This window comes from Pteropus vampyrus, unplaced genomic scaffold (genome assembly GCF_000151845.1).
Source record: "Pteropus vampyrus isolate Shadow unplaced genomic scaffold, Pvam_2.0 Scaffold1, whole genome shotgun sequence".
Lineage (NCBI taxonomy): Eukaryota > Metazoa > Chordata > Mammalia > Chiroptera > Pteropodidae > Pteropus > Pteropus vampyrus.
Window position 1 is genome coordinate 26280762 of NW_011888782.1, and position 14384 is coordinate 26295145.

Below are 14384 nucleotides of genomic sequence, written 5' to 3' on the forward strand. Positions count from 1 at the left end.
CACACCATTACCTGATACATAAGCGCGTTGAATTTGTGCCAATCTTGCCTCCTTTGCTTCCTGCAATTTAAACCATTGGGCATTCAAGTGCCTCATGTTCACTTCGTTTTGATTCTCATCACGTTTCTTCAGCAGTTCTTTTAGAACTTCCAGGCGAATCTCCTGTAGTCTTCAAGTAAATTACAAAATAAATTACCATAAGTATATGGTATCTCAAACAGGGTGTTCTAATAGAGAGAAGGGGAACACTTGCCATAAATAAGATCTTCTTTTAAGGTTGGTATCATTTTCATGTACTTTAAAAAGACCACTCTGGTAAAAGTGTGACAAATGGGGGTCTAAGGGTAGCGATTCAATAGTGAGTTTCTGTATAATAGGAATATGTATAGGTGTAGTTCTGATGGATGAAGAAGAGCATGCCAGGTAAATGGGGCAAAATAAGGGCTCTCTATGCAGATGGGCCTAAATAAACAAGATGTTTATGCACAGTCCAGGTTAGCTGGTTGCTGGAGGGCTAAGTAATAGGAGGAGTGAAGAAAAAATGAGGTGTGGCATGCTATCTTAAGTAGTAAATATGTAAATGCCAGTGTCTGGGACATATAGGTACCTAGTCAATCCTTGTTTCTCTTCCCCTTACCTTTACCTTGTTCTCTCAGGGTTACCTTGCTCATGTGTATACAATCATGTACAAATTTAAAAATCTTTACCTCCAGCCCAGATATTTTTGAAGCAGAACTTTTGTCCACTTGAATCTCCAGGTATCTCCTGAAAACCTCGAAAACCCCACTCATTTTGTTTCCCCAGAAATTTGCGTGTTCTCTGACATCTTCTTCCCTCCTCTAACAATTCCTCCTCTAAAACCCTTCTTGCATCCGTTCCCTCACTTATGTTTTTGTCATCTCTCCCCTAATTTGAACTAGAGTTGCTAGTCTAGTCTCTCCTCCTTCCAATCTTTGTTCCACATAGTTGTCAAGATTTTCATTCCTAAAAGAGGTTTGAACATTGTACTCCTACTTCGAAATTCATACACTAATTTATGCAATCATTTATTTGCCAAATATTTATTAAGTGCTCACCATATGCCAGGCTAGGAACAAACAATGATGAACAAGACAAAATGCCTTCTCTCAAAAAGCACTGTTCTAGTGGAATAGGCATATAAACCAACATTTACAACACAAGAAGATAAATACCAGACCAGATGAAAAGACTTCTGTGGGAAAAGAAACAACAGAGCACCTACATCTAGCATTATTCCCAGTTGGTCAGGGAAAAGGAACGGGATGGTAGGGAAAGCTTCCTTGCAGGAGCCATTAACTCAGCAGTCCTGAGAATAAAAAAGGATTGAGAATGACGAGGGAGAAGTGAGGCCTCAGCAGAGGGAGCAGAATGTTCAACTCAAAAGGACTGGAGACAAGCTAACACGTCATACTAGTGGAACTTCTCAAAGTGAATATACATGGAGTGAATATTTAAAGGCGGTGTTTTCAAAAATAAGCCATACACCAACAATCACCTTTCTCTCTAGAGTCAGAAATCTTGGGTTCAGGTCTCTGCTTCATCACTTATCTCAATTTCATCAGTCATAAAATGGACATAATGGTATCCATCCCACCAGGCTGTTTGAGCATTAAATGAGTTAACGTACACAACGTGTTAGAACATCAGATAATCTGAAGGGCTTGGTATGACACAGATTGCTGCACCCAACCCCTGATTCAGCAAGTGTGGGACAGGGCCAAAGAATTTACATTTCTAACAAGTTCCCAGATAATGCTGATGCTGGTGGTCTTTGGACCACACCTTGAGAATTACTGAATTGGAACTTGGTTCCAGCACATAGTAAGTACTCTATAAATGTTACATGTCGTATGAAAGCATCATCATTGTCATTGCTGATACTATCATCTACTCGATTGTTTCTTACCCTTTAACATCAAGCTCAGAGGTTACCTACTCTCAGTAGTTTTCCCAAATCTCCGCCCACCTCAAACAGAACTGATTATTCTCTCCTGGATTGCCCTAGCACTTTGTGTACAGACAGCACATCGCCTGCTAGGCTCTGCTTAAGAATTGTTGGTCTGAAGGTCTTTTGCCCCATCCCTGTCCAACCTCCCCTTCCCCACCCCAGTAGACCATAAGGAGCTGTGTCAGGGCACAGAAGTTTTCTATTATCTGTTTCTCCAGTTCACAGCACAGAGCCTGGCACACAGCCAGGACTCAAAAACATGTTTATTAAAATCATCCTCAGTGTCACAAAAATACTCACTTTCTAAGGCAATGTCTTCATTCTGGCTAGATACATTTTTAATATTTTTGATATCATTCTAATAAGAATATACATCTTCAAATTGCAGCAATGGATTTAAATTTCTGCAGACAGGATTGGATATTTGATACCTACTTTACTCCAAACACTATTTTCTATTAAATTGCAAGCTTTTTATCAAAACACCACACAGTCTTGATTCAGGATTAATCAGAAGGTGTTACAAAAAAATAAATAAATATATTTGGAATTGAGAACCAAACCAAGTTCCTGACTCTCTCGGTCCCCATCTTTCTTGTATGTTAGCACACTGCCAGGGGCTTTGGCAACATTGCTACAAACAATAAAGTGCCTCAGCATAGCCTGGAATAAAGGACAACCTTGATAGGTCTTTTTCATTCTTGCTAGGGAGTTGTCATTTTTCAGTTCTCATCATTTCTACATATTCTAGGGATGATCTCATTACTAAAAATATATCAGTTAAAATGATTGAAAACTCAGCTAGAAGTACCTAAGCATATGGTTATTTATGTGCTGTGAGCTCATCTCTTAATTTAAAAATTCCACAATTTGTCTTTTAAATAGAAAGTGCCCCATTAGCTGTAGTTAGAACCAAGGTGTCCTGACTGTGAATCCAGTACCGGGAGGAATAACAGACAAGATCAGTGAGGAGGGTGTTTAATAGATATGAAGAGACCTAGGGACAGTGGCACTGGGAATGAATAGAAAGAGACAGTTTGAATGACATTTGCAAAAAATCAGTGGAATTCTGTGATACTCTAGAGCAGATACTAAAGAGAAAAGAGAAGAGAAGAATCAGAAGTGCCTTGAAGAATTGCTCGGTCTGGGTTTCGTGCTGGACTTCACACAGAAGAGGCCTTTATACATTTTTATATTAATGAACAGAAAATTATAGTTATTTTTCCTGAAAGAACCAGAAACTCCATTTCCTACCTCTACATGTTGAGGAATACTTTTATACCTATACATTTGGAAAAATGCTTTACAGATAAAAAAGTATTAACATTACTTCCATCACGGAAGAGCAGATATCTGAGTGATCAAGAACCTACTTTTCAATCTCTTGCTCTCTGAAGGCCCACTCCTTCCTCTCCATCGCATCCATCATCTTCCTCCTGTTCTCAAACTGGGAAGTGTCACTCAGAGAGGGAAGAGTGGCTTCCCAAGCACGCTTCTCCCGGGCACGTTCTATCATCTCTACCTCCGCTTGTCCTGCCGGGAGACCTCGACCTGGAGGATGAAGCAAAATACTTTAGAAACACATAGACAAACTCATGTACCTACCAGTATTTTATTTCCTCCCTTTCAGTTCCTGTCCCCTTTAAATTAAAGGTTATGACAGGATGAAATGACATTAGGAAACAACCTACAGATGTTCCTTATAGCTAGCTGTGCCCTACACTGCTTCTTGTTAGTAATTCAGCCAGAAGACATTTTAGTTGTATGTAAGATGCTAGAAAGTGTTTGAATATTATGAGACTACTGAATAATCCCACCTTGAAATGTTCTGTATTGGACAAATCTATATTTTGAAATACAAAGAAATATCAAAGTAACTTGCAGAAGGTCACAATTTATGTTTCTCCATAAATGCCTTGTACATTTTTTCAAAAGTGATTTCCTAGGTATTCTGCTATTTGTTGCTATTAAAAATGATTTTTTTAATTGTATTTCAAATTAGATATTGCTCATGTATAGGAAAGCTACTGATCTTTGTATGCTGATTTCATAATTAAACTCAAGTTCTTAGTTCTGATAATTTATTTCATTTGATTTCCTAAATGAGCACTTTGTCTGCAATTATAGTACTGCTTCTTCTTTCTAATCTTCATACCGCATTTTTTTTTTTTTTTATCTTACCGCACTCACTCAGTATTTCTCAACCAGGATGCTATTATTGCCATACTGGACAGACAATTATTTGTTGTGTGGGCTGCCCCATGCAGGACAGGATGTTTAGTATCCATGCCAGGCCACCCCCTAAATCCATGTGTTAATGCCAGGAGTGCTTCCTAATCATTATCACATACAAAAATGCCACCAATGTTTCCAAATGTCCCTGGGGAAGAAGGGTCATAGCCTAGCTTAATAAGCCCTGGGCTCGGATCTTCTCTGCATTACTAAATAACAGCGGTGATAAAGGGATCATTGTCTTTTTCTTTACTTTAAAAAGTTCTAAAGTTTCACCTTTAGTATTATGTTTATTGAAGACTGTGGTAGATATTCTTTATTAAGTTACTAAAATTTCCTTCTGATCCCAGTTTATTTAGAGTTTATATCTTGAATGAATGTTGAATGTTTTTTTTTTTGCATCTATCAAAGCATTTTTTCTATATTTTCTGTTAAAATGGTAAGTTACATTGGTTGGTTTTCTGGTATTGTATTATAAACTGGAATTTATATGATTAACCCACATGTTTATGATAAGTTATCCTTTTTAAATACTTCAAGATTTGATTGTTGGTATTTTACTTAGAATTTTTGCATTTTCTTCATATGTGAGATGGCTCTGTAATTTTCCTTTCAATCATCCTTATTCAATTTTCAAATCAAAGCTATACTAGCTTCATAAAATAAATAAATTAACTTTTATTCTCTCTTTCTTTTTGCTGGAAGAATTTGCATAAAACCAAGCTTATTTATTCCTTAAAGGAGTGGTAAACTTACCTGTAAACTGCTTAGGTCTGGTGCTTTTAAAAGGATTTTTTTTTTTTTTAACAAGTCACTTTGTAGAGTTATTCTTCTATTCATGTTTGCTAATTCTTCTTGAAACCAACTTGGTAATTTATATTTTCTTTTAAAACTGTATAATTTATCTGTTTTAAAATATAGGGCAAAAGATATGCTTAGTATCCGCTTATAGTTCTCAAATAATATATTCTGTACTTAAGTCCCTCTTCCAATCCTAATACTCTTTATTTGCATATTCCGTCTTTTGTCTCAATGTTTCCTATAGAAGATTTGGTTATATTATTAATCTTTATCAAAGAAATTATTTTTGGCCCTAATAATTGGTTTTTCTTTTGCCTTTTTAAGGATCTATAGCATTAATTTCTGATTTAAATGTTATTATTCACTTAGCTTGTGAAGATAAGTTAAAAATAAAAAAGCTTTTGGAACAGTTCTTGGCACAGAGTAAGTTCTTAATGCTTTTTTTCTTAGTGCTTACAGTGTCAACCTTTTTCACTGTCATTATTTTTCACTTATTTATGTACAATTTTTATTAAAGTATAGCATACATGCAGAAAGGTACATAGATGAACATCCCATAGAAGCAGCACTCAGGTCAAGGAAACAATATTACTAGAACCACAGAATGCTCATCATAATCCCTCCCAGTCTCTTCCTGCGTCAAGGATAACCACCATCCTGATTCCTAACATATTTAGTTTTGATAGTTTCTGAGCTTTAAACAAGTGGAATCAAAGTATAGGTACTCTTTTGTGTTTTACTTCTTTTGCTTAGCATCATATACGTGAGATTCACCCATGTGGTTACATGTAGTTGTACTTTCATTATCATTGCTATATAATATTCCATTGTGTAAATATACTATATTTTAGTCATCCACTCTGTGGTTGATGGACATTTGGGTTAGTTTTAGTTTGAAATTACAATGAATAGTGTTGCTATGAACATTTTTGCACTTGTCTTTTGGTGAATATACTGAAGCATTTTTTAGTAGAACCAAGTACTCACTTCTCTTCAGTGTATAGCTAGGAATGAAATTCCTAGATCATAGGTATGAGTGAGTTCAGCTTTAGAAGATACTATCAACCAGGTTTCAAAAAATAGCTGTAACATATACATGCAGTTTACGAAATTTTCTTTGTTTCAAATCCTTATCACCACTTGGTAACATCAATCTTTTTAATACTAGCTTTCGTGGTATGTGCATAGTAGTATCACATCAAGGTTTTCATTAGCAGTAACTAATCAAGTTGAACACTGTTTCATGTTAATTGGCCATTTGAAAATTCTTTTTAAGTGCCTGCTCACATCATTTGCTAATTTTTCTATTGGGTTGTCTTTTCCTTATTGATTCTTAGGATTTCTTTATGTGTTCTAGTTGTGTCTACCATTTCATATAGGTATTGCAAATATCTTCTCCCAATCTGTGGCTTGCCTCTTCACTATCTTAATATGTTTTTTGGGAAATAGAGGTTCTTAATTTTAATGTGATCTAATTTCTCATTTTTCTCTTTATAGTTAGCATTTTTTGGTCCTATTTAATAAATCTTTGCCTACTCAAGTTCGCAAAAATATTTTCTTATGATTCCCTCTAAAAGTTTTATCATTTCGCCTTTCACATTTAACATCTAGGATTGATTTTGGTTTGTGGTGTGAAGTAGGAATCAAGAGTCACTTTTTTCAAGATTATTATCTAATTGACTCAGCACTATGTATTGAAAGGATCGTTTTTTTTCAACCACACTGCCGTGCCATCTTTGTCTTGTCAGATAATATTTATGTGAGTTAGTTTCTGGACTTTATTGTGTAACAATAATCTATTTGTTTATCTTTAAGAATATACCACATTCTTTAATTAGCGCAGCTTTACTGTAAATCTTTATATCTGATAGTGTATATGGTTCTGTTTTTTCATATTTGCCTTGGCTACTTTTAACACTTTCACATTTCCATATTAATTTTAGATCAGGTTATCAATTCACATACACACACAATCACACGCATGCACACATGCACACACCTGTTGGGGTTTTTTAAATGGAACTACATTGAGGTAGGAATCAGATCAAAGTTCATTTTTTGCACATGGATATCTAATTTTTTCATCACCATTTATTGAAAAGACCTCCTTCCCCTCATTGGATTATAGTGGCATCTTTCTGATCAATCAAATGAATATAAATGTAAGGAATTTCAATGTAAGGAGTAAGGAATCTACCAAGTCAAAGATGCCCAGAACCATTATTATTTCCTTGTAATGCTAAAGCCAAGTATATCCACATTTAATTTCCTAATGCATAGTTAGATCTACAGCAGGTGTGGCCATGACCTACCACATACAAACTCTTTTATATGAAGCTCTTTAATCATCGTCAGATCACCTCTGCTTTTGATAGCTTAATCTAAAAGAGGGGCATTAAAATCCGCATGAGTAGGGATTTGTCCATTTCTCCTTGTGATTCAATCAATTTTTGCTTTGAGTCTATGTAGGGTACACACAAGTTCATCACAGATATTTCTAGTGGATTACTCCTTTTTTTATATTACTATTCCTTCATTTCTTCCTTTTACCATTTTCTGATTAACTTTGGTCTAATATTAACATTGTTATATCAGCTTCCTTTGGGTGAACTAACAGTATACTTTTCAACCCATTTATTTTCAATTTTGGTGCTATTTTACAATTAGCAAGCTGTTTTGCTAGGTTTTTATTAATCCAACCCAAGTATGTTTTTTAATAGGCAAGTTTAAGTCACTTTTACGTATTTACATTACTAAAATATTTGAACACTCTTCTGACATCTTACTATGTATTTTCTATTTCATGTTTTTTTCTTTGCTCCCCACTCTTTTCTGCTCTCTGTTGTTTCATTTTTTCCTATCAATTGTGAAATAATATATTTCTCTTTTTTCAGAGGTTGCCCATACATTTTTTAACTTAGAAATTTCCACTCATAATTTTCTAATAAAGTCAAAAGCTAATTACTGTTCTTTCCAATGATTTCAATTAGTTTTTTATAGCTCCCATTCTTGTTTTCATTGTTGCTATTTCCCCCATTATCTCTTTGAGGATATAAAAGTACTTCTTAAGTCCTTTTCAGATTGCTCCATTTGCTTTGTTTGCTCAAGAGTTTATTCTTCCATTTTTAAAAAATTTTTTGCAAATTGCTCCTGGTGTCTGTGTTCCTTAGATGCTTTGTGATTCTTGGGTTGAGAGCATCTGCATACTTCTCTCATGATCACCCTGGGCAGTAGCATCTTTGATCTCACAGGAGGAACAACTCCCCATCCTCATTCTTTAGAGCCCTGCCCTTCATCACAATGTGAGGAGCCCTAGGGACTATGCACACCTAGATTTACTCCTACCCTCAGAGACCCTGGAATTCCTTCCGCAAATGTCCTCAAGCCCACTTTCCAAATCTACATGGGCTTCTTCTCAGGATTCAGACTCTAGAGGGCAAACTATATGCTGCTGTTTGTTCACCCATAAGCCCAAGGGGTGGCTAAATGGCAGCTGTTTGCAGGGATTTGTAAACAGAGATTGGAAACGCAGGGTGGGATAATCACATGCATGCATGGTAGGCCCCTCATGACATGGAACAGATGTTAGCTTTCTTTATAATTTCTAAACATCTATTCATATAGTAAGTGGGCCTCCATTTGAACTCCTACCCATGACCTCACAAATGAAAGAGTAGGCCTGACTCACAGAGGCTTTTCATAACCTAAGCACTGCCAGGGGCAGGGCTCCAGATTAGACTTTTTGCCCAATGAAGCATTTCCAAGCCCTTGCCTAGGTCTCTTGCTTTAGAGGACCTGGCTCTTGTCTTACTGCAACTCAGCGTAAGCCCATAGCACACCAAGAGATAAAGCCCAAGGACCCAGGCAGGAGTGCCTGACTCAGGTCTGGCTATAATCTTAGATGGGCAGGTTTGGGCTTTGGTCTCACCTGTGGGCAGGAGAAAGGTTTCTGCCTCCTCTACTTCAGGCAGATAACTTGGATTTGGCTCCCCACCATTCACAGTGCCTCATCAGCTCAGCTTCCCAGCTATTTCTTTTAGAAAGACGTCTTTACTTCTAGACTGTGGAAATTTTCTTCCTTATTTTTAAGTTCAGCTATGTGTTTATTCATTTTTACAGTATATTTTTTATGTGTTCAGTGCAGAAGGGAAAGCTTTCAGCATATTTTTAATCTGTCATCTAGGTCTGATAATAGAGCCTCTACTTTAAAGCACAGGTGTCAAGAATGCTTACTCTGGATTCATAAAGCGAGCCAGGAAACATGAATCAAAACTGGAGCTCAGATGCAAATATCTTCATTGCCTGCGATGCAGACTTGATCAAAGCAATCCATTACAATGGGGAAAGAAAGGAATCTCATTTTCATAAAAATCGTTATGCTGTACCGTCTCCGTGACTCTGGCGGAGTCAGCCTCTCTGGTTCTCAGTTTCCTAGCTACAATCAGGTAAGTCTGAAAGCTAATGTCCAATAATTTCTAAAAGTCCCTTCATCTATTAATTTTTATAGTTTCACATAATATAGGCTTAGGCCAGATTTTATTACACAATAAGAGTGAACTTCTGAGCCTGAGAGATATTAGCATTTTGGAGATAATATCAAAAAGATATCATCCAAATCATCCAATAAGGTATGTAAGAGAGCTTTTATAAATTCTAAATTATTTTGGCAAAGTAAGATAATATTATATATATATGTTGAAATGCATATTCAGTAATACACTGAAAAGGGGCTTATGAGTAAAGAAGGGGTGAAAAAGAGTTCATTCACTGAGAGAAAGAGGAAGGAGGTGAGTAGTCAGCAAAGCAACCACGAAAATAAACCGACTAACTTATTTCACTTAGCATAATACTCTCAAGAGCCATCTGTGTTGTTACAAATAGAAATATTTCTATATATATAATATCTTCTTTATCCGATCATCCACCAATGAACACTTTGTTTCCGTGTCTTAACTCCTATAAATAATCTTTCAATGAACACAGGAGTACATAAGTACATATATCTTTATGAATAAGTATTTTAATATTTTGGGGGTAAAACCCAGAAGAGGAATTGCTGGATCATATGGTATTTCTATTCTTAATTTTTTGAGGAACTTCCAAACTATTTTCCATAGTGGCTGCATTAATTTATATTCCCACCAATAGTGTACATCGGTTCTTTTTTCATGTGTGGAATATAAAACAAAAAGTAACAAACAAACAAAACAAACTCATAGATATAGTCAACAGAATGGTGGTTACCAGAGAGGAAAAGGGGTGGGGGGAGGGCAAAGTGGGTAAAAGGGGTCGAATATATGATAATGGCAGGAAACTAGACTTCCATAATTAGACACACGTTGTTGAATTATAATCTTGTATATCTGAAAATTATATAATGTTATTAACCAAAGTCACTTCAATTAATTTAATTAAAAATTAAAGAGTATTGATTGGGAAAAAATTAAGCCAAAATATAACTTCAGCTTCAGGGATAAAGTACAATAATCCTCCTGACAGTGAAAAGAGTATATCTCTCTGAACAAAAGTATCAGAAAAAGTATAAGTCTATGAAGTAGCTTTACTGAACGAGATGCTTTAAATAGCAAAATTTTAAACCGTAGTTGTCTCTATGTGCTCTTAATTTCTAGGAACTCAATAGCCGGCATGGTTATCAGGACTGTCATCTACAAATATTTATTCAAGAAAGTTACCAACTCACCCCAAGTCAGAGTAGCCAGGGTCAAAAGCTCAGGAATTGAATCTTGATATACTACATATTCAGGAGAATATGGATCTGTTTGAACATCGGCATCACGATAATCAGTCTGAGTGCCCACAGTGTACTTTGAAAGGATAGGTGGGTACTTAGTGGAAGCAAGAGGAAAAGCAAATGGCTCCATCCTAAAAGGGAAAATTATTTTTAAAATTAAAACCTGATACAATCATTTAAAATACTATATAATCGAGTAGAAATAAATTCTTGAGCTTCACTAAGAACTTCCCCCTCTAAATATTGACAGGCACAAATTTATAAATCTAGTGTAACCAGGATTATGTTCTTGAGAGAATTGCCTTGTTATTCTCACCTCTGCATAAAAACCTAGATGTACTCACAAAAATGCCGACTGATCTGTGCATCATTGGGTAGGGCTGTAGAACAGAGCTATAAAAGGTAGATTCTAGGATGTCATACAGTTACTTCTGAACCTATTTGGAATTGCTACTCCCCCGGTTTCCTTCTTTTCTGCTTTTATTTACTCACTGAATTTTAGCTGTTTCAGAAACACAAATACTGGAGCAGAGAAAAGAAAATAAAACCTCATCTCTTGCACAAAAATTAATTCCAGATAATTTAAATTATTTAATGTAAAAATGAAACTATAAAAGCATCAGTACGGGACATAAGTAAATTTATCATCTTTGAGTGAAAGTCCTTTAAAGCATGGCTCAAAAGCCAGAAACTGTAAAAGGAAATGACCGATAGAATTAAGTTTAAGTTGAAACTTCTATACCTTGAAATATTAGAAACAAATTTAAAATGTGAATAGTAAACTTGGAAATAGGTTTTGCAACATATATGACAAAAATTAAAGTTTTTCTATATAAAAAGCCCTTGTAAATCAATAAGACAGTTAAATACCCACAGAAAAATGGGTAAAGAACAACTCACAAAACAAAAAGTAAAACTTCTAACAAACATGAAATGATAATAAGAACACAACTAGTTATCAAAGAAAAGCAAATCAAAATAGCAGGATGCTATTCTATTATATCATAGAAGCAAAGATTTAAAAGATTGAAAGTATGTAGCATTGATGAATTTATAAAGAAACAAGCATCCTCATAAACTGTTAATGGAAATACAAATAGGTACAACCCAACTAACAAGAAACTGATTGATATATATCAAAACCTTAAAATATTCCTTGGCTTAGGCAAACTCGTAGGAATCTATTCCAGGAAATAACTGAACAAGTGTACAAAGGATATATGCAAACATGTTCATTAAGTCTCATTTATAAGAGTAAAATATTACAAACTTAATAATCGCCATCAATAGAAGAATTGTTTACAATAATATGACATACTGATAATAGAATTTATGCAGCTGTTAAAAGTAACAGTGCAATCTATATTTATGAACACACATAAATGTCCATGATTCTATGTAAGGTAAGAAAAAAGGGAAACTATAAAGAGGTATGTATAGCAGAAGTACATTTTTATGCCTTTAAAAACTGTGCTTTTGTGTACAGAAAAATGCCTAGATGGTATACAATAAAATAATAACGGCGATTATTTCTGGATAGTGAGATTACAGAGAGAATTTTTTCATGTTTATAGTTTTCTGAATTTTCTAACTTTTTTAACCTGGACATGTACTACTTTTAAAATAAGGAAGAAAAAAATATATATATAGCTACTTCCATTTAAAAGAAAACATTTTTTTCTAGTTGGTAGAAGAATTGTTTAAATTACATAAACAATAAACAACTGAATATAATGGCAAAAAAAAAAAGAGAGATTTCCATTTTCAAAAATAGTCAAAGGCAATAGGAGGTGCTTATATGTGAGCACAGCATAGATAATTTAGCTCTAAGAAAAATGCACCTCAAGCCAGTTAGAACCTGTTTGGAGGTTTAACCTGTGATGGAAACCACTTTAAGTTATTTTTAATGCTGAACTCTAATGGGTGTTGAAAAAATTTTTCAACAGTTGCTATGAATTTCCAACATGTAGACAAACATAGTATTTAGAGTTTCTTATGATTTTGGCAGAAATTATTCTACTATAAAAGTTCTACTTGAGGAAAGCACTTCAAATCAGCTTTATATCATTCCAGCTCATATCAATATTATTATAACATTATTAGCTTGAATCAAGAAAATAAATTCTTGTTTTTTCAAATTAAATAATTACTCATTTGAACCATCAGATCAAATGTGCTAAGATTGTGATAACGTCTAATGAATCCTTCTGAGTAAGCTTTCTAATGACAGGATACTTCCAGGTGGGTTGGAAGAGAAGCTGCAAAGGAGGAATGCTAATGTCATGGAATTCCTATGGTATAAAGTAATACAGTTTCTTTCCTAACTAATTTATTATTTTTCTCTAACCTATTCTTTTTTTCTCCATTTCAGTTGATTTAAGGGAGAGTAAACTGTGAATAAGAAAGAACAATGAATTGATCTTTTTCCCACCTTTCCCTGATCAAAACTCCAAACCAGAAAGACCTCACATCTGTTGCCTCTTTAGCTTGAGCCCTCCTTTGTCCTGGATCCCATCCTCAGGCTCACTCACTCTGGCTTCATTATCCTTACAGTGGCCACTGCTGCTCTACAGACCCTTAATCCAAGCCCTTCCTCCTCCATTACTGCCCAGGCACCGGCAGCATGCACCGCCAACCACAATCACAAGTCTTCTAAATTTTCCCTCCTGACCTCAACAAAACTACACACAAATAGAGGCTACAAAAGGTAGTAAATTCTGTTCTGTTAGCATGCACTCCATCAAATGTTCATAATTTTTAAAGACATTAAGAGCGGATTTAGGTTCACAGCAAAATAGAAAGGAAGATACAGAGATTTCCCATATACAGTACCCCCTACCCCCACACATGCATAGCTTCTCCATTATCAACATCACTCACCAGAGTGGTACATTTGTTACAAGTGATGAACCTACATTGACACCATAATCACCCCAAGTCCATAGTTTACATTAGGATTCACACTTGGTTTTGTACATTCTATGGGTTTGGACAAATCTTTACATACATATGTATACATGTATAATAACATGTATCTACCATTATAGTATCATATAGAGTATTTTCCCTACCCTAAAAATCCTGTGCTCCTCCTATTCATCCCTCTCCAACCCCTAGTAACCAATAATTATTTTTTATTAATCTCCATTGATTTGCCTTTTTCAGAATATCATATAGTTGGAATCATACGGTGTATATAGCCTTTTCAGACTGTCTTCTTCTCTTAATAACATGTATTTAAGATTCCTCCATGTCTTTTCATGTCTTGACAGCTCATTTCCTTTTAGTGCTGAATGATATTCCACTGTCTGGATATATCACAGTTTATCCATTCACCTGCTGAAGGATGTCTTGGTTGCTTCCAAGTTTGAGCATTTATGAATAAAGCTGCTATAAGCATCTGTGTGTAGGTTTTTGTTTTTGTTTTTGTTTTGTGGACTTAAGTTTTCAATACCAAGGAATACAGTTGCTGGATCATATGTTAAACGTTATGTTTTGTAAGAAACCACCAGAATGTCTCCAAAGCGGCTGTAGCATTTTGTATTCCCACCAGCAATGAATGAGAATTCCTGTTGCTCCACATTTGGTGTTGTCAGATTTTGGCCATTCTAATAAGTGTGTAGGTGGTAG

The 14384-nt window shown here is 35.2% G+C and overlaps 1 protein-coding gene across 4 annotated transcripts in view; it reads right to left on the bottom strand.

The window, feature by feature from the left end:
* The window catches only part of MAATS1 (MYCBP associated and testis expressed 1), a 69245-nt gene that overhangs the window by 39051 nt on the left and 15810 nt on the right, over positions 1-14384 (bottom strand). For all 4 annotated transcript variants that reach the window (XM_023522851.1, XM_023522893.1, XM_011374291.2 and 1 more), the window contains exons 6-8: positions 10704-10885; positions 3343-3520; positions 12-169 (exon numbers count right to left, since the gene is read on the bottom strand). In XM_023522851.1, coding sequence (XP_023378619.1) covers positions 12-169; positions 3343-3520; positions 10704-10885 — 518 coding nt within the window. The remainder of the gene's footprint in view (positions 1-11; positions 170-3342; positions 3521-10703; positions 10886-14384) is intronic.